General features: G+C 43.0%; 1 protein-coding gene across 1 annotated transcript in view; it reads left to right on the top strand.

Moving 5' to 3' along the window:
- Positions 1 to 24115, top strand: part of DNAH3 (dynein axonemal heavy chain 3) — a 594186-nt gene that overhangs the window by 86120 nt on the left and 483951 nt on the right. The window contains exons 7-9 of the mRNA XM_075319752.1: positions 2218 to 2413; positions 6730 to 6855; positions 9833 to 10028. Coding sequence (XP_075175867.1) covers positions 2218 to 2413; positions 6730 to 6855; positions 9833 to 10028 — 518 coding nt within the window. The remainder of the gene's footprint in view (positions 1 to 2217; positions 2414 to 6729; positions 6856 to 9832; positions 10029 to 24115) is intronic.

The raw sequence follows: 24115 nt of genomic DNA, 5'->3' as shown, positions 1-24115 counted from the left end.
TTGTATTCCCCGGGTCCTTGCTTGTTGGTGCATCTTTCCGGTAATCGCCTTTCTTAATCTGTGGGCGGTTTCCACTGGAGCTTCACTAGTGATAGTTCCTGCTCTGCAGTGTGCGCTTCTGGTTCCCATGAGTTCGTTCTGATCCTTGTCTCGTTACGCCGATTCCTCTTGCTGCCCTCCACTCTGCCTGTTTTGTCTGTGCTCCCTGACTTCCTGACCCTCTGTTTGTCAGATTCCCTCAGTCCCACTTCCCCCCTTTTTGTACTTACGTTCCCCTTCGGCTTCTGACCTCGGCTTGCTCCCTGACTACGGTTCTGCTCCCCATCTGTACCTGACGTCACTTCCCGGCTACCGACCTTAGGCTTCCACGTGATTCGGCTCCTTTTCCTCCTTTGCACTGATGTGACCTTTCCGGCTCTAAAGGCCCTGTCACACACAAAGATAAATCTGCGGCAGATCTGTGGTTGCTGTGAAATTGTGGACAATCAGTGCCAGGTTGTGGCTGTGTACAAATGGAACAATATGTCCATGATTTCACTGCAACCACAGATCTGCCAAAGATTTATCTCTGTGTGTGACGGGGCCTTGACTCTTGGCTTGTACAACCATTCTGCTACCTCCCCGTCTAGATACTGGTGACATTTAGTGGGCAGATGCCGCATTACACCTAGGAGCTCTACATCTTTCCAGTATACCTGCCCTCCCTGGAGGTAGCATTACACAGTGCATGTGACACTTACTAAGGGTCTGGTCACACCTGCGTTTTCAGTTCCGTTTTAAGAAAACAGGATTCATGGAAAAAATACCAATTTGTTACAGAACGGATGTAAAAAGAAACAAGAGTCCCCTTGATTATGATGGGGTACATTTGGTTTGTCTTTTTTTTAAATGGAACAAAAAGAGAATCATGTAGACCATTTTGTTCTTGTCAAAAACCAGAAATTATTATATGACTTCTATGGCTGCTTTTTATCCTCATCCTCTTGATATTTTATAACATAGGACTCCCATCTGACATTCCCACATATGTAATGACATCCGTCATTAAGTGTATAAAGACTGTAGCATAGATCTCCCTAGGTGTTTACAAGTTAAGGCCGCTTTACACGCTACAACATCGCTAAAGCGATGTCGTTGGGGTCACGGATTTTGTGACGCACATCCGGCTGCGTGTGACACGTATTAGCGATTTTGAATCGTTGCAAAAACGTTCAAAATCGCTAATCGGTGATATCCCCCCCAATCTCAATTATCGCTGCTGCAGTAACGATGTTGTTCCTCGTTTCTGCGGCAGCACACATCGCTACGTGTGACACCACAGGAACGAGGAACCTCTCCTTACCTGCGTCCCTCCCGCAATGAGGAACGAAGGAGGTGGGCGGGATGTTCGTCCCGCTCATCTCCACCCCTCCGCTTTGATTGGGCGGCCGCTTAGTGATGTCGCTGTGACGTTGCGGTGACGCCGAACGCACCTCCCCCTTGAGGGAGGGATTGTTCGGCAGTCACAGCGACGTCACAGAGCAGGTATGTGCGTCTGATGCTGCCGTAGTGATAATGTTCGCTACGGCAGCGATCACGACATATCGTTGCAACGATGGGGGCGGGTGCTATCGCGCTCGACATCGCTAGCAATTGCTAGCGATGTCGTATCGTGTAAAGCGGGCTTTACTACACAATCTCCAGCCACACTGTGGTGTCTCCCAGTTCGAAAGATGGAAGTCTCACAAACCTGTGAAAATAGTGAGACAGTGGAGAGCCTGATTTCTGCCAGCTCCAGTCTTTATCTTTAAAGGGCCAAATCAGAAAGGAAATATTTTACTTTTCTTTAATAAAAATAATAATATATACATGACTGTGTGTGTGTATATATATATATATATATATATATATATATATATATATATCTGAGAGATGTTTTATATTTTTATCTCTATTTTTTACTTCCTCATGACATTTCTTAGGAGTTAATAGGTCATTTTTAAGAGCCTTCATTCATGGTTCATATAGAAATATAGTAAGTTTCATAAGAGTAACTAGATTATTCCTATCACCTTTCTAATATCTTCTTGGTCTCATATCTTGTGAATTTGTTATGCCTTCTGTATTTCCTAACAACTTAAGAGTTACAGTACATCTCTGTTACAGGTACATGACGTTTGTTTGATGGCCTGTCACATTAATATTTCACAATTTTGATTTTCTTTTTCTATTTCGTAGTTGATTACATTCTAAAGGACCCAGAAGAGAGAGAAAGGCTGTTTATTGGCAACATACCTCATTCTTTTCCTCAACGGGTAATTCGTGCCCCTGTACCTTGGCACTCTTCATACAATGATACCCAAAATTGGAATGAGGAACATCTTTTCACAATCAATCCCATGATGTTGAGTTTGCAAGATCTTTGGACTAATCAGTAAGTGATATCATAGGTTTCAGTGAAGCTGCTTGAAATCCTGCTTAAAAAATGTCCCGCATTATATGGGTCTCTATAAGCCAGTTACTGGGCATTGACCCATAGGACTGTTACATACCAGACTTTGGTTGGTTGGAGGATCCCGTGCTACAAAGTTGTATGCTCTACATAGGGACGGCATGGAGCAAGCCACTAGGCAAACCTCTATGGGTCTCTAAATAATCACATAATCACATAGTCATATGGAGGTACACAAATGGCTTGTAGATGTTTTTAATGCCTTAGTATAGCTCAGAGTCAACGTGGAGGTTATATGGAGCTACGATATGGCCATGGGCTTGATTGCAAGATATTATTGATCAATCTGCTGGTTCATTTTCCACCCCGCCTGTCACGGGTGTGTCACGGGTGACAGACAGTCATGTTGCTTCTAACAATAGAAGGTCACAGCGTTTGGCTGCACAAAATGCTCCCTGACTTTCTATTGTTCCAGTCTTTCTCTCTATCCGTCTCTCCACAAAAATCATATTGACTGACATATAAGCTTCTTATACTAAGAATGTCCTAATTTCCTATAGCAACCAATCACATCTCCTATTAATGTCTTGTAGTTCCCAGCTCCATTGACTTTAATGTAAGCAGGTTTTTTGGCAAATAACTGTAAAGTGCAGGATTAAATTTTCCCTCAAAACATAGTCTATGATATTCGCTGAGTCAAATGAGGCGTTTATGCAAAATTCTATGATTGTAAATGCGAAGGTGCAAATTCCTTTAGCAGACACACACACACACACACACACACACACACACACACATACACACATACCAAACATACATACATATACTCAGAAAGGCAGTATCTGTTTTCCTGAATCTTTTATTGTTCATTTTTTTCTTTGTGTGCCTCTTTATTCCTGATGGCCCCTGTTTCCCTGATAAATTAAGTCTTGTTAGACAGTGAGGGATCAAACTGAATTCTTCTCTGTATTGATGTGCTGGAAAGATAAATGGCACAAATAAAGTGTTATCCTATTGATAGTTATAAGGAAAACACATGGAATTGTGACTAGCAAGGTTTACCTAGTAACCTGATAAACTCCCAGAAGATGTTACAACACTCAGGGAACACACGGGTCACAACACAACGGCGATCCCTGCCACTATAGAGAGGGGTGAGGGGGCACCTCCTGAACTCACCTCAAGCTGATTCCTGAACTCCCTAGTGTCCATATACAGGTTCTTTCAACCTGTCACTGAGCCGGATACTTTATTTACTCAGCTAGCCCTACGCTCATCTGGCTAGTGAGCAGGATGACGAGAGCACTAGTCTCACCACTACAATAGCGAAACACAGGGGTAGAAATACAAACGGGAAATAGGCATGCAAAGGAAAAACACTCCAGGTGGCCTCAGTGCAGCAAACAGCACTGCTGCACACAACTCGACAGACTTTTTCCAGAGCAGGCTCCTTCCAAAGTGGCCACATAGAAATGAGGATTCAGTTTCTATCACAGGCATAATGTGATCAGATCACATGACTTAAATAGGGAAGGGGAGTGATCCCAAAATGCCACACATGAGATTGGCAGCTACAGCCAGCAGCTAGGCAGGAAAAAACCTTACAGCACCACAAGGAAGGCGATGTTATCAAATAACAGTAGTGAACCTGCCAGCACAAAGGCGCTGTGACCTCCTGACATCAGATTCACTCTAGGTCTCCACCCAGTGAGATGCACTTATGACATTTATTAGCTAAAGAGGAGAGCAGAGAGTTGACAACTCTGGTGTGACTATGCATTATATAATAGTCTAGGGAGTTCTGTTGCTTTTCATGGTGACTGCCGTCTGATGTAGGTTGTTATAGTACAGTACTGCATTATTAGTGTCATATATTGAAGGAAGCTAACCTATTAGTAAGTGGTTGACCTTTTAGTAAGCCATGCCACATTACTTGAGATGTTTAGCCAAACAAGATTCTTCTAACATCTAAAGATACACATACATAGTGATACGGCGAGGTTCGATAACTAGAGAGCCAGTTTTCTTCCTTCTAGAGGAGAGCTAATGTGTATGCATTACATGATCAGTCATTCACTTATCAGGGGTATTCTCATGTTATTAAATTGCTTTAGTTTATTAGCATGAAAATATGTAAGTTTGCGATTGACTTGCTATTTCTATCTGCTGTCATTTTCCTGCTGTGAGAGTTTTTATCTTACATAGTGTACAGCTGTTTATAAGGATCTCAGCAACTAGAGTGGCCCAGACCCTAGTTGATGGTGTGCAGTAGAGAAAGTAATTCCTAATATCCCAGTCAGTTCTCACCTGCCGATTGATTGCTATGCAGCAATTTGCTCAGCTTCCTCAAAGCTTCTAAGCTGTGATCAGTCCTCTAAAATCACCATCCCTAGGCTCACACCATCGAAGATCATGGTAAAAAGCAATGGTTTTACAGGGTTTTGTAAAAAGCACAATCGCATTGTGGAAACATGCACTTTTAGTTGCTTGTTACCAGATGTAGAACAATATCTAGTGTGCATGTGCATATCATATACATCCACTCTCGGAATAATGACAATTTCTATAAATGTGCTCCTGTGTCTTTATGGTTAGGATGTTTAAATATTATTGTTACGCTGGACACCCTGGGGGTGACTGCACTGACCCTCAGACTACATGCACCCTAATCTTTCCCTCCACCCAGAGGTACACTTGATGGTAGTGATGTCTGAGCCACCAGCATGTTCCTATCTCCTGTCCAGGCCCTGATGTAACTCCTTCCACACCCACCGCCCAGGGGACAGGCCGGACAGTAGTCACAAAACCCCACCGACAAATAACACAAACAGGGGGGACAACAAACTTCACGCACACCAGAAACAAACACCAGGGGGACTACAAAAATGGAAGAGGAGGTAAATAAAGTAAGGAGAAAGTAACTAAACAATGGGGTAACTTCAACACCAAACAACAGCAGACAGCAACAGCAGAAAACACCTCCTTCATGCTCCAGACCAAGTTCCAGAATGACTTCTGAATAACTGGCGCCCTCTGTTGGGAGCAGAGGGTATTTATCCAGGTGGAGATTGGTTGTCAGTGGATACACCTGAGCACAGGTAATGAGCCTGCTGCTGGCCAGGAAAATCTGACATTAACCCAGTGAATGCGAAAAGTAAAAACACATTTAATCTGTACCGTTTAAGAGGGTACAAAAGAGACTCCGAACCTGAGCCTGGCTGTCACTAATCTCCAAGAGAGATTATATATATCCAGGCAGCAATTGAAGTGATAGCAAAAACCTGCTGACAGATTCCCTTTACTATGTAAGCTGAAGACAGCATGCTGCAAGGGTTAACGCACAGAATTCAGGGATGCCTGTATTGTCAAGGCCCGATCTATTGCTTATTTGCTATGTTTGTTTAACCTGCAGGACTTATCATTGATCAGATTACAATGTTATGTGCATAGCAGTCTGGCATCCCCCAACTCTGTTTGACATTTCACTGTCAATATACAAAGTATACAGAGAGCTTGGTGTAGGCAGGAGCAGCTCTTTCAGCTCTGCTACATTGCTAAATCTAAAAATTCTGATCGTGTCAGAATGACTGCACCCAGTAATCTAAGTGATACATCATTGGATTCAGGATTTCTTTGCTCCTCTCAGATTAGGTAGCAAAAACAAAGTATACAGAGAGCCTGGTGTAGGCAGGAGCAGCTCTCTCAGCTCTGCTGCATTGCTCAATCTAAAAATTCTGATCGTGTCAGAATGGCTGCACCCAGTAATCTAATTGATACATCATTGGATTCAGGATTTCTTTGCTACTCTCAGATTAGGTAGCAAAAACAAAGTATACAGAGAGCCTGGTGTAGGCAGGAGCAGCTCTCTCAGCTCTGCTGCATTGCTCAATCTAAAAATTCTGATTGTGTCAGAACAGTTGCACCCAGTAATCTAAGTGATACATCATTGGATTTAGGATTTCTTTGCTACTCTCAGATTAGGTAGCAAAAACAAAGTATACAGAGAGCCTGGTGTAGGCAGGAGCAGCTCTCTCAGCTCTGCTGCATTGCTCAATCTAAAAATTCTGATTGTGTCAGAACGGCTGCACCCAGTAATCTAAGTGATACATCATTGGATTCAGAATTTCTTTGCTACTCTCAGATTAGGTAGCAAAAACCTGCTGACAGATTCCCTTTAAAGCTTTTCTGTTGTGTCATCACTTCTGAGATTTTACTTGTATCACCTCTAAGCTTTCTTATGATGTCCTTTCATGCAGAAAATAGAACATTCCTACGAGTCTTTTTGTATCATATTTTAGGTTCAGCGATTTGAGATTTGTGCGTATGAAAGAACTGCTGTGTGGGAGCTTACCGCTGCTTCCTGCGGAGTTTGAAGACCTGGTTCAAAAGCATTGCCTGGAAGCCCGCACTACATTGCGTAACAAGTACGTTTATTGTGCCCAAGTGTGGGCTGCATTGTTAGTGTATATATCCTATACCGCTAATGATAGTTATTAGCCTGCAATTACATACAACACCGCTGAACTGCCACAGCCACTCATTATTCCTGATCTTTGCTCCTGCTGCTAACGGGGAATGTAACTCATTCCACAGCATTATTTGGTCGGATCCCAGTTAATTATAAGCCATGTCGTGTATAGTGTAGGTGCCACATCTCCGGGGTTAATAACATGGTCACTAATGAAACTGCACAAATGTAAGTCGACGCAATAAGAAATAGAGGGAATAAAATTCGATTTACATTGATCCAAATAATTATTGTTGCCCTAGAGATGGATGTGAACACGTGTAATGCCGCTAAGTCACACACACGGCTATAATGGGCACCTGTCAGCGCTCCGGACATGTCTGTTTACTAAATACTTGTAATTCCCATAAAATTAGAATTCCAGAACCTTTTATTTTTTAAACTCTGCATCTGTTATTCCTCCACGGAATTTTGAAATTTTGAATAAATTGACAAATGGGTGTTACCATTCTTTTTTTGGGAAAAGGGGTGTGTCTCTACACACTCTGGTCTTGCCAGAACTGATTGACTTCTTTAGAGACACACCCCCTCCAGTTGGTTACACCCAGTTGTCAATTTATTTATACATTTCTAGCAGCAAAATGAAAGGTACAACCCCAGCCCAGAGAAAAGCTGCTTTAGGCACTGTGCGCACAGTGCAGTTTTGTCTCTTCAGTGACAAACGCACCCTCTGGCTGAAAAACGCATCCAAAAATACATGCGTTTTTGCCGCATTTTGGTGCGTTTTTGGGTGTGTTTATGCCCATGTTTTTTTTTCTTTACTATATTCAATGGAAAAGGGCAGGTCAAAAATGCAGAAAAGCTATGTGCCCACGCTGATTTTTTTGTTTCTGCAGTAAAAAAGCACCCTCTGGCAGTGAAATGCATCCAAAAAACACATTCATTTTTATCGCGTTTCGGTGCGTTTTTGGTGCTTCTTTCGGCATGTTTTTCCCCTGCATTTTTTTTAACATTATCAATGGCAAAATGCAGGTCAAAAAGGCCAAAAGAAGTGACATGCTGCCTCTTTTTTTCTGCACCAAAATTGCAGACAAAGAAGAAGCAACGTGTGCACAGCCTTTCTGATTTCTCATAGACTTTGCTGTGGAAGGACTGGATGTCTGTTCGCCCAGTGTTATGGGGTACTCGATCCCGGGTGGTGTATAACTGGGGAATGTCACTTTGGTGGCCGTTGCCCGGTCCCGTACCATGGGTGCTTTTTGAAAAGGGGATATATTTACAAGGGATTTGAATAATGTTCATACATGACACCACTTGCGGTTTTGCGGCTATGTAGATGGAGCTGCCGCTGCACAATGTTCACTACTAGGGCTGGTGTTAATGACAGCCTGGATATTAGACCCTCCGCAAGCAGGGCCGGTCCCCAGAGGATAGGTGATGTGACGGGTGTAGGAAGAAGGTAAGCCACACAAGAGGGTTTCAGTGCAACTGGTTCTTTACTCACTTTCTGGTGGTAACTGGTCAGCCGAGGCCGGCTTTTTTCACCTTCAGGTCCCCTTAGTCCCAGTTTAGTAACCTGGTGGCTTCTTTCCCCTGCACCTGTCTTTTGGTTGGTGGGTCCCTGAGGCGTATAGCAGCTGGGGTCCCCTCCAGGTGGTTTTCCACTGCTGTCCGTATGACGGTAGCATGAACCCTGTGGAGTTGGAGTCTCTGATCCTGTCCCCGGTTCTCCTGTTGCTACTGAGTCCCGAACTTCAAGGTCAGTGAGGTCCTATTTGATCCTGTCACTGTGCAGGTGATACCAGGCCTGCCTGGAGCTTCTGCCTGACCTAGGGTCCTGTATCCCGTTGGTGCGTAGTTCTGGGAGCACTCCACCGGCAACTAACCGCCTGGGCCCTCAGGTCACTGTTCACTCCTGACAGTGCGTCTGCTCATGTTCACTGTCACTGTCCGACTCCGTCTCTCTGACTGACTGTCTGTCCACTGTTTGCCCCTCCCACCTGGTTAACTAGTGGACTGGTTTGGCTCCACCTATAGGCGGCCATCCATAGGTCCAACCCTAGCCTGGTACCATTCTATGGGGGATGTTGGGGAAAAACAGGGATATTTGTGAGAGTTTGTGTGTTACCGGCACTGGTCTTCTGGGTTCCTAGGGGGTAGGCCCTGCATCCTGGTGGGGATGCAGTACCTTGTACCTCCCTGATGGCTTCACATTCACACTTCACACTGAGCGCTACACATGCAGTTTTGGACAACAAACTGCACCCAAAAATGTGGCAAAAAATGCACCGTGCGCACAGGGTCTTAGGCCTTTTTTATGCGTTTTTGGTGTAGTTTTTGGTGCAGTTTGTTGTCCTAAACGACATACATTTTCTTCCCTAGCAAAGTCTATGACAATTTAGAAAGGCTTTGCACATGTTGGTTCTTTTTTGCCTGCAGTTTTATTGGCAGAAAAAAGAAGCAGCATGTCACTTCTTTTTGTGTTTTTTCCTGCGTTTTCCCATTGAATATAGTGAAAATACGCATGGGCAAAAAAGCACCGAAACGCGTCAAAGACACATGCATTTTTTTTATGCGTTTTTCGGCCAGCGACCTTTTTCTGTCTGTGTCTGTCAGTGGTGTGCACATACCCTAAAAGGTACTGGGTGCTGATTCTAGGGTAGCACTCCGTCACAGACTTCAAGGGTAGCACTCCTTCACAGACTTCAAGGGTAGCACTCCTTCACAGACTTCAAGTTATCCCCAAATTTATCCTTTAAAAATGAAAATTCCATTTAACAATTTTCTTCCCACTTTACTACCAGATCACAACTATTCAGCCACATCAAAGGTGAAGATAACAATGTCTATATGGGGCTGGATCATGTCCTATACACTATGTGGGTCATTTTAATTTAGGGAATTTTTTAACTTGACTTTTCTGGTAATTGCAGATGGATACCACATTGTGCTTCACTGTTTAAATCGGAGAAAGATAAGTGGATTGATTTAGTCCCGCAGAATGACAACGACTCCGCTATTCAGGTTCAAGAGTTTTTTGCTTGCGTCTCCTCCCTGATGTCCCTGCAGCTGCGTGGGATGGTCATCAATTCGCTTCAGGACTTGCTGGCTTTTTTCACTATACACAAGGTAATTAGGAAGCAGGATAACGGTGCACAGGATTCCAATATCTTTTAAATGTGGCAAACAAACAAATGAGAACGAATAGGGGCGGAACGATTGTGGTCACAGGGATCGCAACCATGACCGGGCCCGGGGGTGCAGGGTAGATAAGAAAGATGACCGGTCTATGAGCGCTAGTAATAGATCTTAAATCTGCGATTTTTTTGTAGGTAGTAAGGCTTTATTGTTAAATGAATTAAAATAAAGCTCTTGTTTTCACTTCACAACGCGTTTTAGCAAGATCCACTTGCTTTCCTCAGGTGTAACAAGAGCCTATACACATTAAATTTATAGGTAAAACAATCCCCTTAGGCAGAGCTAATGGGTGTGTCATACATACAAATAATTTAACCCTTAATTGGAAGGATTATTTTGGATAGGTTGTAAAAAAGTCGGATAAAATTAAATAAGATCTATAAAAGTTATATAAAATCTATAAAACTCATGGAACATAATTATATAATAAAATCATGAAACATAATTATCCTTTAAAAAGCGGAATATATACAAAAAAATTTTTTTATAGGTTTTACCTATAAATTTAATGTGTATAGGCTCTTGTTACACCTGAGGAAAGCAAGTGGATCTTGCTGAAACGCGTTGTGAAGTGAAAACAAGAGCTTTATTTTAATTCATTTAACAATAAAGCCTTACTACCTACAAAAAAATCGCAGATTTAAGATCTATTACTAGCGCTCATAGACCGGTGATCTTTCTTATCTACACTGGCTACTCCCGTAAGGGAATCCAGCAAGAGCTGCTGCGAGTAATGAGATCCAAATAATCCACTTTGATCTACCCAGCGGGAGGACGCAGAGCCGATCTGAGCTCCAGGAATCAAGGAGTCGGTAAACCAGGAGACAACAGCGGTAAACTGTCCAGATCCACCCAGCTATTCATCGGATAGTGTCAAGCCAACTCAGCCCCTCATCCCCCAAAGGAACTACACGCTCACCACCGAGGTTGTGCGAGGGCGCAAAACCCATTAAGGTGAGCAGTTTTATACTATAATCTAAAGAAAAATATCCACGGGTGCTTCTCATATGCGCTATCCTCATTTTTTACGGGGGTGCAGGGGGCCTACTGGCCCCAGTACCTGCTTCACCTGGATGTGCATCTGAGGCTGCACATCCAGTTGAAATGTATCGCATGCAGAGACCCATCGGGTCCCTGTACTGTGATACATGCTGCCGGCCAAACAGAAGCCGGCAGCTTTCATCTGCTCCCCAGTGACTGAGGCATTGCTATTACAATGCATGACAATGACATCATGTATTGCAACAGCACTGATACCGATAAAAGCTGCCGGCCATTGTGCGCTGACTACACAGGAGGACACTATCCAATGTGGGAGCCAGGGAAGGTGAGTGCAATGTTGTAGTTTTTTGCATTAGACAGAACACAGACATATTTACCAGGATTGGGAGATACAATATATACCAGGAAAGGGACAGTATAAACCAGGAGAGGCCCACCAGGGGGACAGTATACAAAAGGAGGGGTATAGTATATACCAGGAGGGCCCCAGGAGGGGGACAGTATATACCATAAGGGGCCCAGGATGGGGACATATATATCAGAATGGTGGACATTTTTACCAGGATGGGGTTATATATAAACCAGGATGTGGGCTAGAATGGGGAACATATATACTAGGATGGGGGACATATATATCAGGATGGGGGGACATATATGCTAGGATTGGGGGTATATATATACCAGGATGGGGGGCATATTTACAAGGAAGGAACCCAGGATGGGGGACATTAGAAAAGGATGGGGGACATTACTTTGTAATGGGGAGAGGGGCAACTTGTATGTCTTTGTAAGATTTAGAATTCTAAATGTATACATACATCTGACCAATATAAAGTGGGCCCAGGTCCAAATTTTGCACCAGGGCCCATCGAACTCTAGTTATGCCACTGGGAACAAATGAATAGATACATTTTGGATGTTTGTATCTTATTTCCAAATTCATGGTCAACATCTCCCATCAGTTCACCTTTCTTCATTCTACATTGCAAAAATATCTGATCTCAGTACTCCGCAGCCATGAAGCTTGCAATAAACCTAGGGACTAAATATGGAACATCCCTAGGTTATTAGCCTGGCTGTTGAAACAAGAAAGAGTGCGATGCTAATAATTACATCCTTTAGGTATAAGAATAAAACATTTTTCCTTACTGTGCTAATGGATATTTTTACATTTCCTTCTAATTGGTGCTTGTTCCTTTATTCCTGACTACTTTCAAGAACTAATTAAGCTACATCTTGTTCCACTAATGGACGGGTAAAATTGAGGGTAGATCTTGTTTGCGCTTTGCACTGATTAATACAGTAGAAAGGAAGATAGATATATAAATAGTAAAAGGCAATAATCGAAAAGCTTCTAAAAATAATATCAAAAAGTTGCTTCAAAGTCGTAGTGTTAAACATTTCACCATCATCAGATACAATTCTATCATTTCTATCTTTTCATTTATATATTAGAAAAACAAAACAAAAACATAAATGAACAAAACAAATCTGGATCCTTAAAGGGATTGTCCACTACTTTTACATTGATGACCTATATAGGTCATTAATGTCTGATTGGCCGGGGTCCGCCAACCCGCGCTACCGGCGATCAGCTATTCTCGGTGCAGGCAACCGGAAATGCTCAGTTCTGGATCTGCTCCGTCTTCTCATAGCGGCCGCAGCCGGGTACTGCACATTGATCTGAACGGGAGGGGGATGTGCAGTACCCAGCCGCGACCACTATCAGAAGACGGAGCAGCTCTGGAACTAATGATAGGCCATCAATGTAAAAGTAGGGGACAACCTCTTTAAAGGGGTATTCCCATCTCCAAGATCCTAGCCCAATATGTAGTAGGTGTAATAATAATATTAGCAAATACCTCCAATTAGAAATGTAGTATAGTTCTCCAGATTAGCTAGGTTGCCTACCTAATTTACAGGGCTTTGCAGCTTAGGTATCCATAGTTACAACCACTCATATAGTGACAGTTAGTTGCTATTGGTCATAACCATGGATACCTGTTACTGAAATGTCTTGCATAGACGTAAGAGACAAAGCGAATCAGGAGAACTATACTACCTTTCTAATTGGAGGTATTTCCTAATATTATCATTATTACAACTATTACATATTGGGATAGGATTTTTAAGATGGAAAGCAGCTATATAAACATGAGGCCAGATTCACACATGTGTTTCTCAGTCACAGTATGGATTGTGTTGCATAGACCAGCCATGGTTCTCCTAACCAGAACTCGACAGCTTCATAGGCATTTATAAAGCCACCTTCACATGGTGAGTATTTGGTGAGGTTTTTTTTACCTCAATATTTGTCATGGATATTGGCCCTACCCAGCCTAAAAATATCTGTCCGCAGCCACCCCAGAATTGGTGCCTCTATTAAATGTGCCAATTCTAGTGCTTTGACTGACGTTTCCCAATTACCCTGGTGCATTGGCAATCAGGGTAATATTTTTTGGAGTTGATAACTATCAGCTCCCTTACTAACCCAGTAAGTATAAAGAAAAAAAACACACACTGTAAAAATAGTTTATTTGAATAAAGACTCAAAAATGTTCCCACAAACTTACATCGTAGCCCATGATCTACAAATGCAGCTCCGGCAACTGTGAATAGCAATAAAGTACAGCTATTCACAGGCACCAGATACTGAGCCAACTCTCATCAGACGTTGCGCTCAGTGACACCTTTTGACATTGATGAGAGTTGTAGTCACCCGTCATCTGTGAATAGCTCTACTTTACTGTTACTCACAGTCGCCGGAGCTGCATTTGGCGATCATTGACTATGATGGAACTTCAACAGAAGTTTTCTTTTCTACTGCTGGTAGATGCGAAAAAATAAGTTCCTTCTGCCAATTAATGTTCCTAATGCCTGAACTGGCTAATTTTCTAATATTCTTTTATCCTCAGTTTGCTACTTTGATAGAACCAGAAACAAAAGTCCATGTAGTTTTGACCTGAGCTGTCTACCTGACTTTGTACCTGTCTGTTGATGTTGTCCTTGGTCCCGTGCCTCTGGCACTTAGCTTTATGTCTATACTACTGCCAACTTGCTCCACTGGCCAGCAGCTACTCCATGGAAGTAACTCGGGAACCTTTGCAACAAAGGCCAGATCCCCGCAAAGGGGAAAAAGGGTGACTTTCCACCACTCTGGTTCTGACAATTCCTAGTTCCCCACCAATTGTTGTAGTTCCCTACAGCTGATGAAATGTTATCTAGCCATGAGGCCAGTGCAGTCAATCACTGGTTGATGGCACATTAATTTTTTGAACTTTCGTTATAGCTCATGTTCATGTGCTTTCTAGCTGCTTGACCACCGCAGCTAATCATTGCTTTGGCTTGACAGCACATGATCAGGGTTGGGCAAATTACAGACTTAGGCCCGTTTCACACGTCAGTGAAAAACAGTGACGTTTTTCACTGGCGTGTAAAACACGCACATGTCCCTCCGTGTGCCGGGATTCATGGCACACGTGGGTTGTCTAAGTGCAATCCGGGCTCCGTTCTCCGTGGCCCGTGATTGCACTTAGAAATCAACTCACCTGCGCCCGCTCCCGCTGTCCATGGTGCTGATCGCTCCCGCGGTGCAGCATCCGGCCGGCGCTGACCCCTGCAGGAGCTGCTTCCGGGTCGGCTGTGTCGTGCATCATTAAGATGCGCGACAGTAATCAGCCGGCTCAGAAGCAGCAGGCAGAACGGGCTGCAGAGGACATCGCTGGACGCCGGGTGAGTTAAAATGTTTTTTATTTTAAAAGCACGTTTTTTTCTGGCACGTGTTTCACGGACCACACCACTGCGTGGTCCGTGGAACATCAGTGATGCCAGAAAAAAATGGACATGTCTCCGTGCGGCAATCACGCACACGCGGGTACGCCGCACGGAGACACGTGCAGTGACAAATCACTGACGTGTGAGCAGAGCCATTCATTATAATGGGTCTGCGTATGTCAGTGATTCTGGTACGTTTAAAAAAAAGCACAAACGTACCAGAATCACTGACGTGTGAAAGGGGCCTTAAGTGATTGACAATAGCGGTCACATGACTAGACAATAGTTAATCAAATGTTGGAAAGGTATGCCAGATATAATTAGTAATTTATATCTTATGCTTCTTCCAGGTTTAGGCAAATAAGTGTTATTTTATCTCCATCCAAAAGCCGCATTTTCCACTCTGCAGCGGCTTCTGCAGCCGCCATTGATCTTTACTAAACTCTGTTTTAGAAGATTTGCTGTTCTTACCGAGTAAATTCAAATTGTCCCTCCAGTAAGGAAGGAGACAAACTCTAGCGCCACCTACTGGAAGTAGCAATCCTAAAAGTCAAAACTGGCTTTTTAAACAAGCCTTTTCATAAGACTAAAGGCGGCGTCACACGCTACGATTTATCTGACGATATGTCGTCGGGGTCACGGATTCCGTGATTCACTTTCGTCATCGTTATCGACGTCGTTGCAGGTGACACCTACGAGAGACTCTGAACGATCGCAAATAGGTTGAAAATTGTTGATTGTTGACACGTCGTTCAGTTTCAAAATATTATTCGTCGTTTGGAACGCAGCTGACACATTGGTACGTGTGACACCCTGCCAACGACGAACAACATCCACACGTCTGCCTTGGTCAAACAATATATCGCTGAGCGGTGTAGTGTCATTTGTGAGAACGTTACGTGTGACCGCTAATAAACGACCTATGAGCGATCTCGGCAAATCGTAACTACGATCTGGGCGTGTCACATCGCTAACGAGATCGTCAGATAAATCATAGCGTGTAAAGTGGCCTTTAGGATTTAATGCCAGATCAGAATAGCGGAGTAAAAAAAAACAGGACTATCTTCTGTATCTACTGAAGATCCAGTTCAGAATGTTCAGTGATCCCTAAAATTAGATGTGGAGAGCAACATTCACTAAGATGAGCTCAGATGACAGAGAAATAGCCTCTATCTGTCTGAGCCCTAACAGAAGTCTGATATAAGCCATTTACAATCCAAACTCGCGTAGGTCTGTAATCGTGACTGGAACAGCAAAGAGGCAGCAGAAACACCGAATATACCGTATACAGGCTGTTTAAGCAGAAAAGGGGAACAAGAACGCCAATCATCAAGGTTATATGTGTCTATAACAACAGACCTGTCAATCAAACTGGGTTTTGAGTGGGATATGTTGTTGAGGACCCCCCCACACAGTGATTGATCTTAGTCACCTTTCTTTTAACTCTTATTTAAACCATATTATAGCTAAAACATGGCAGCTTTTCGAAGTCCAGCATAGATATTTGCAATAAGGGAGCCTGTTTCTAATTTATGCTGTCATATGTGACAGTCATGTGGTTTCTGGCCATAGAAGGTCACAGCGTTTGGCTGCACAGAATGCTCCCTGACTTTCCATTGTTTCTGCTGTCAGTATTCATTGGTATAAGTAGCTTTCCTGCTGGATTCATCTCTGACTTTCACCCAGCTGTTAATTTTCAGTATTCCCTTGGTGTTTAAATACCCCTTCCTTCCTTGGACTGGTGCTGGTGATATTTTCAGTTCCTTCAAGCCGAGGTTGCAAGCAGGTGGCTTGTACTCATCTGTCGTATCGTTGCTGAAAACTCTGCTGAACATCTGAGTCATCTAATGATAAGTAGTTCATGCATTTTCCCCGTGTGTCCTCCTTGTATCGTCTATAGTTGTTTAGTGGGGTTGATGAACAGCTCATCCCATCTGTTTCTTATTTAGGATCCAGCACTAGGGATACCTAGGGTCAGGTATCCGGCTCGGCGCATAGGTGCAAAACCTATCTAGGGTGGTGAGGGACCCCAGGAACCAGCAGTAGGTTTGGTCAGGGATCACCATCTTCTCTCTCCCTAGACACAGGGGTTCCTTTCCTTTTCACCGTGCGCTTGGTACCTAGTGTGACACATGCTTCTTGTGGTTCAAGCAAAAATAATCACCCTTTGATATGTGGGGAGGGGGTGAAATAGGTATACAATATTGATCAGGTCATGGTGTGAAGGGAGAAATTTAGGTAAGACTGCTAATGGAGTCTTTGTTCAGGGCAAATCCAGAGGCACGGGGCCAAATTAGCTATCTGTACAGATATAATAAGTAACTCAGAAGCAATAATCACAGACACTGTGTTCACTGTTTGAGCCAGTATAGGCGACTGACCCGTGTAATGAATAGCTCAGATATTAGTATAACATTTCAACCTTTAAACATGCACAAAGTATCAAAATTTGTCTTTTCTCATAAATCGAAGCCGTATAGGGAGGTTCAGGGAGATGCGTAGAAACATAGAAACACACATTTCATCTCACAGATAACAAATTCCTTCTTTGTGTTAAACCACTGATAAGACTTTCACTATGAAGACCTTCACTGTTCATTGTTTGTATATTTGTTCACTCTCCCTGGTTAACCCTTTCTTAAACATACAACTTAGAATAATATTATGGCGTCTGTGCGATTGTCATATAGACACACCGATATTTATGCAGTGACATCTATATTTTGATTATTTACATACACAGATAATCTTATTACATTTGAACAAACAATCTATAGCCCAGGCTACCTTCACAATGGCATTTTTCATTATACTTTTCATAACTATTTCTTGATATTTTTTTTCAAGTAAGGAGTTTGGATGGAGCATTGGAAAACTGAAAATAACAAGAAGGTGCTCAGACAATGGCAAGAGCCGTCTGATATTGTCTCACCTACCGGGCTGACAATTTATAGCATCAAATGGTCTCAGTGGAAAATTCACCCAAAATTTCAACTTCCATCGTTTAGGATAAAATGAGAGTTCCTGAGATTTGTCCAAAAATGTTTTGGACATTATGGCTTTATTTCAATTTCCGTACTGAGCATCACAAACTCTTGAGATGCACAGAACGTTGCATGGACATCTTCTGTGCACAAATGTCAGGGTGATTCTCATCTCATTCTCCTTGGCCACAGACAACCAATCACTTCTGGATTTCGGTGCATTACCTACTGAACCCATTACCTCAAATATATGTCTGATATAATCAATTTCCAGACTTGTTGAGGAGATGTTCAGATTCTGCTCGCCTTTCTCTTTGCATCTTCAGTCTTCTGGTGCTGAACCAGAATCCACTTTCTTTGTTCATACTCAGACACCATGCCACCAGTCTAAAAACCTGTAACATAGAAAGAACTTAATTATATATTTTTTCAAATTGTATTTTTTTATTGAAAACTTTAGATATTCTTTTAAAAACACAGACAATACAAATCCCCACCATATAATTCCCTGCATACAGAACATACTTCTTAAAGGGAATCTGTCAGCAGGTTTTTGCTATGTACAGTGCTGGCCAAAAGTATTGGCACCCCTGCAATTCTGTCAGATAATACTCAGTTTCTTCATGAAAATGATTACAATCACAAATTCTTTGGTATTATTAACTTCATTTATTTTGCTTGCAATGAAAAAACACAAGAGAGAAAGAAACAAAAATCAAATAATTGATCATTTCACACAAAACTCCAAAAATGGGCCAGACAAAAGTATTGTCACACGGTGTCACATGAATTGCCCATGACGCACAAACGATGGGGGCAAGTGCGATCGCTCATGCGATCGCACTATATATCGTCCCGTGTGACGCTGGCATTAGCCTAGTACTTGTTTGCACAACCTTTAGCCAAAATAACTGCAAACAACCGCTTCCGGTAACCATCAATGAGTTTCTTACAATGCTCTGCTGGAATTTTAGACCATTCTTCTTTGGCAAACTGCTCCAGGTCCCTGAGATGTGAAGGGCGCCTTCTCCAAACTGCCATTTTGAGATCTCTCCACAGGTGTTCTATGGGATTCAGGTCTGGACTCATTGCTGGCCACTTTAGTAGTCTCCAGTGCTTTCTCTCAAACCATTTTCTAGTGGTTTTTGAAGTGTGTTTTGGGTCATTGTCCTGCTTCAAGACCCATGACCTCTGAGGGAGACCCAGCTTTCTCACACTAGGCCCTACATTATGCTGCAAAATTTGTTGGTAGTCTTCAGACTTCATAATGCCATGCACACGGTCAAGCAGTCCAGTGCCAGAGGCAGCAAAGCAACCCCAAAACATCAGGGAACCTCCGCCATGTTTGACTGTAGGGACCATGTTCTTTTCTTTGAATGCCTCTTTTTCTTTCCTGTAAACTCTATGTTGATGGCTTTTCCCAAAAAGCTCTATTTTTGTCTCATCTGACCAGAGAACATTTTTCCAAAATGTTTTAGGCTTTCTCAGGTAAGTTTTGGCAAACTCCAGCCAGGCTTTTTTATGTCTCGGGGTAAGAAGTGGGCTCTTCTTGGGTATCCCACCATACAGTCCCTTTTCATTCAGACGCCGACGGATAGTACGGGTTGACACTGTTGTACCCTCGGACTGCTGGGCAACTTGAACTTGATTGGATGTTAAGTCGAGGTTTTTTTATCCACCATCCGCACAATCTTGCGTTGAAATCTCTCGTCAATTTTTCTTTTCCTTCCACATCTAGGGAGGTTAGCCACAGTGCCATGGGCTTTAAACTTCTTGATGACACTGCGCACCGTAGACACAGGAACTTTCAGGTCTTTGGAGATGGACTTGTAGCCTTGAGATTGCTCATGCTTCCTCACAATTTGGATTCTCAAGTCCTCAGACAGTTCTTTGGTCTTCTTTCTTTTCTCCATGCTCAATGTGGTACACACAAGGACACAGGACAGAGGTTGAGTCAACTTTTATCCATGTCAACTGGCTGCAAGTGTGATTTAGTTATTGCCAACACCTGTTAGGTGCCACAGGTAAGTTACAGGGGCTATTAATTACACAAATTAGAGAAGCATCACATGATTTTTCAAACAGTGCCAATACTTTTGTACACCCCCTTTTTATGTTTGGTGTGGAATTATATCCAGTTTGGCTTTATGACAATTTTTTTTATTTTTTTTTTCATTGAAGACAAATTAAATGAAGATAATAATACCAAAGAATTTGTGATTGCAATCATTTTCAGGAAGAAACTGAGTATTATCTGACAGAATTGCAGGGGTGCCAATACTTTTGGCCAGCACTGTAAGCTGAAGACTGCATACTGCAAGGGTTAACACAGAGAATTCATGGATGCCTGACTTGTCACAGTCCGATCTGTTGTTTATTTGCTATGTTTGTTTTCTGTGTTCTTTTCTTTCTAGGCCTCATTTCATTTTTGATAAACAGTAGAATGATAAAGCTTTCCAAAAAGCTCTATCTTGGTCTCCTCTGTCCACAAGACATTTTACCAGAAGGATTTTGGCTTGCTCACATACATTTTAGTAAACTTCAGTCTAGCTTTTTATTTGCCTCTTTGTCAGCAGTGGGGTCCTCCTGGGTCTGCCTTCTGCCATAGCGTTTCATTTCATTAATATGTCGACATATAGTTTGCACTGACACTGATGTCCCCTGCGCCTTCAGGATAGCTTGATTTTCTTTGGACCTTGACTTGGGCAACTTATCCACCATCTGAACTATCTTACATTGCAACCTTTCATCAGTTTTTTTCTGCTGTCCACAACCATGGAGATTAGCTACAGTGCCATGGGTTGTAAACTTCTTTATTATGTTGCGCATCTGGGACAAAGGAACATCAAGATCTCTAAAGATGGACTTGTAACCTTGAAATGGTGTCCTAGTGTCCAGTACTGAACTACAAATACTGATATCTCATGGAAGTCCGTGTTTTTACTGTTCGGGTCTGCCACCCAAATAAGGCTTCTGGAAAGGCTGCAGTGCAGCCAATCAACAGGCTTTTGGTCTGAGGACACTTTCGTACCCATCACAGCCATGCAAGTACTGTGATGGGCTGGTGCACCACGTGACCGAGCCTGTATTTAAAGGACAGATTAAGTGGTGCACAGCCATTTCTTTCTCACCCTGCTGCAGATTTCCCTAACAGCTTGGTGTATAGGCAATAAATAATGGAAAAAAAAATACGTGGGTTCCCCCTATTTCAGATTACCAGCACAGGTAAGCCCTCAGCTGTCTACTTTACCTTGGCTGGTTATAAAAAAATAGAAGAGATTCCATGCCATTTTTTTTTAAATTATTAATTTAAACCATTTCAAAAAACAGCATAGTGTCCCCCTTATTTTTGATAACCAGCCAAGGTAAAGCAGATAGCTGAGGCCTTACCTGTGCTAGTAATCAGAAATAGGGAGAACCCCCATCTTTTTTTTCTGCTGGTATTATCAGGATGGAAGGCCAATGTTTATTATTCTTCCCAGCCTAAAAATAGCAGCTCACATCTGCCCTATCCATTAGATGTGCCATTTCTGGCGCTTCACTCCGGCCTTTCTTGAGTGCCCTGGTGCAGTAGCAATCGGGGAAATACATTTGGTTTTAATGTCAGCTGTGTAATGTCAGCTGGCATCAAGCCCAGGGGTTGGTAATGGAGAGGCGTCTAAAAGACACCTACATTACTAACACACCCACAAACACACAAGTAGAATAGTTGACCGCAGAGGTTTCACCAATAGTAATATCACATAGCCCGCATATGTGTGCTACGGTCACCTAGTGCTAAGAAACTGGTAAAAAAGGGACTTAGTGATCGGTGGAGAGTGAACACTGATCAGCAAAGACCAGGAGGTTGCTTTTGGTCTTTGAAGCCTGCATGGAAATATTCGCAATAAGAACGTATACCAGTCATACCACAACAGCAAACTTTATGTTTTTAAGGGTTTTTTTGGGGTAGAACTTCCAATGATGGTGGCGTGAGGGGGGTATTAAGAAAATATTTTAGGTACTGTCACTGCTTTAAAAGGACCAGGTAATGTAAGGAGGAAAAACATCCTGTTTTGGAGTTTTCGGAGTGGTATATTGGTTCTTGTTTGATTCTTTTATGTTTATAATGCTGGATATTAATTGGAAGCTAATTTTGAGCTTCAAGTAGCTTACTGCTGTTGTTATCAGCTGAGAAACAGAAATCAGCACGTAGTCAGCCCTGCATTCAGTTGGCCACCACTGTGCTACGGCGGCACGGCTCCCGGGAGCGCTGAATCCACCTCTCGGCTCAGTAGTGGGCTCCTTCACTCTGATTGAATAACTTTTAATTCCCACTACAGATATTGTTCTGTAAAACTTGCATCCATTGATTTGCACCGTGTGGCTTATTGTATTTCACCACAAGGAAAATGAAGAAAATTTACATAAATTCTGTTTCATGTGGAGAACAGAAAGGTCTCTCTGTGAGTAATGAATGAATCCATATATTGCGATAAGAATGAACGGTTAGTTGATGCAATTATGGACTCTCCTGGTCTGGTTATAGGTTTTCACTACAGATTTTATACTTATTTATCTTTTTAAACCATACTGTACTTTTTGTCTTTTTACGCAAAACCTGTAAAAAGAATAGTCCTGCTGCCCTCATCCCCCACTAAAAGTGTCAACCGTTTTTGATCCACACTGTCCCGATTCTCATGCTCTGTAACTTACCATCCACTCTTCTCCACTTGGTGGTTCTTCTTCATTAGCATTCTGCCAGCACTAGAGGTGCTGGAACATTACTACCCTCAAATCCAAGAATGCACTGCTTTTGCCATTATCCATGACTTGGCCATGCAGCATGACAGCCTGTCACGCTTTTACACGTGGCGTGCGCATTCAAACCAAAAGATGTCTGATACACAACAAAAACACAGCTCAACAACACCACAAACAAGGGGGAGACCGGGAATACAATAACAATGGTGGGCCCTGGAACTAGTGAGAGGGTAGATGGGACCTCCTGCCCTTACATGCCGCTGTACCCTGCACTCCTATCCAGACCCTGTACAGGTTCCTCACCTATCTCCAAGATGGAATACCTGAAGCCCTGAAAAATCCCTACTATAGTCCTGGCTAGTGAGTGGGAAAGTAAGGTACACTTGATCCACTGCTGCACTAATAAAGCAAGAGGGTAGCTTTGACAAACATGGGAAAAACAACAAAAGTGGAGAAGATACGATTTCTGGACGAATCTACAGCAGCTTCTTCCACCAAGCCGGACAGAATACAAATGCTTTTGTATAATCAGCAAAGATTTATATTATAGTTAAATAATGTTTGATTTAAAGCACCACTCCGGCATTTTTTGGGGGGGGTTTCAGCCTTGGAGTGGTGCTTTAAATCTAAGTCCCCTGCTCCAAATCATATACTCACCTTCTGGCGACTTCATTTTTTACCGATGTTGCTCTGGTCCTGAGACACCATCTTGTGCTTGTAATTTCTGTCTGGCAGGAAGTCAGAAGTTACATCACAAATGCTCAGTTCAACTCTATAAGACCCAGAACGAGGCTCCGATAGACTTGTATTGAGTTCTAACCTCCGGCACGCTCCATGAAACATTGAAACTGCCGGCAGGTGACAAATCACAGGAGAAACACTGGAGCGACGCTAGAAAAAGATGAAGACGCGGGAAGATGAGTATAAGACAGGGGGAGAGAGACTTACATTTAAAGTGCCACTCCAGCCATGAAATAAAAAAAAAATGCTGGAGTTGTGGGTGTGCTTTAGGAAAACGCGGTATATGAACACATACTATTATGAATGTGAACTATTATTTTTACTGTCCCTTCCATTTACCTAGCCAATGTGAATTGAACAATCAATGCATAGATTAAAGCCCGCTTTACACGCTGCAATGTATCTTACAATTTGTCGGCGGGGTCACGTCGTAAGTGACGCACATCCGGCATCGTAAGGTACATTGTAGTGTGTAACAGCTACGTGCGATTGCGATTGAACGGTAAAACGTTCGTACCTTTCTCTAGAATTGGACGTCAGATTGTTCATCGTACCCGGGGTAGCACACATCGCAGTCTGTGACACCCTGGGAACGATGAACAGATCTTACCAGCGTCCTGCGGCTCCCGGCCCACAATGCGGAAGGAAGAAGGTGGGCAGGATGTTTACGTCCCGCTCAGCTCCACCCCTCCGCTTCTATTGGCCTGCTGACGCGTGACGTCGATGTCACGCCGAACGTCCCTCCCACTCCAGGAAGTGGACGTTCTCCGCCCA

Source organism: Anomaloglossus baeobatrachus, chromosome 7, assembly GCF_048569485.1.
Source record: "Anomaloglossus baeobatrachus isolate aAnoBae1 chromosome 7, aAnoBae1.hap1, whole genome shotgun sequence".
In the NCBI taxonomy this organism is placed as follows: Eukaryota; Metazoa; Chordata; class Amphibia; order Anura; family Aromobatidae; genus Anomaloglossus; species Anomaloglossus baeobatrachus.
The sequence above is the reverse complement of the archived record's forward strand: the minus strand, read 5'-3'. Positions and strand labels throughout refer to the sequence as shown.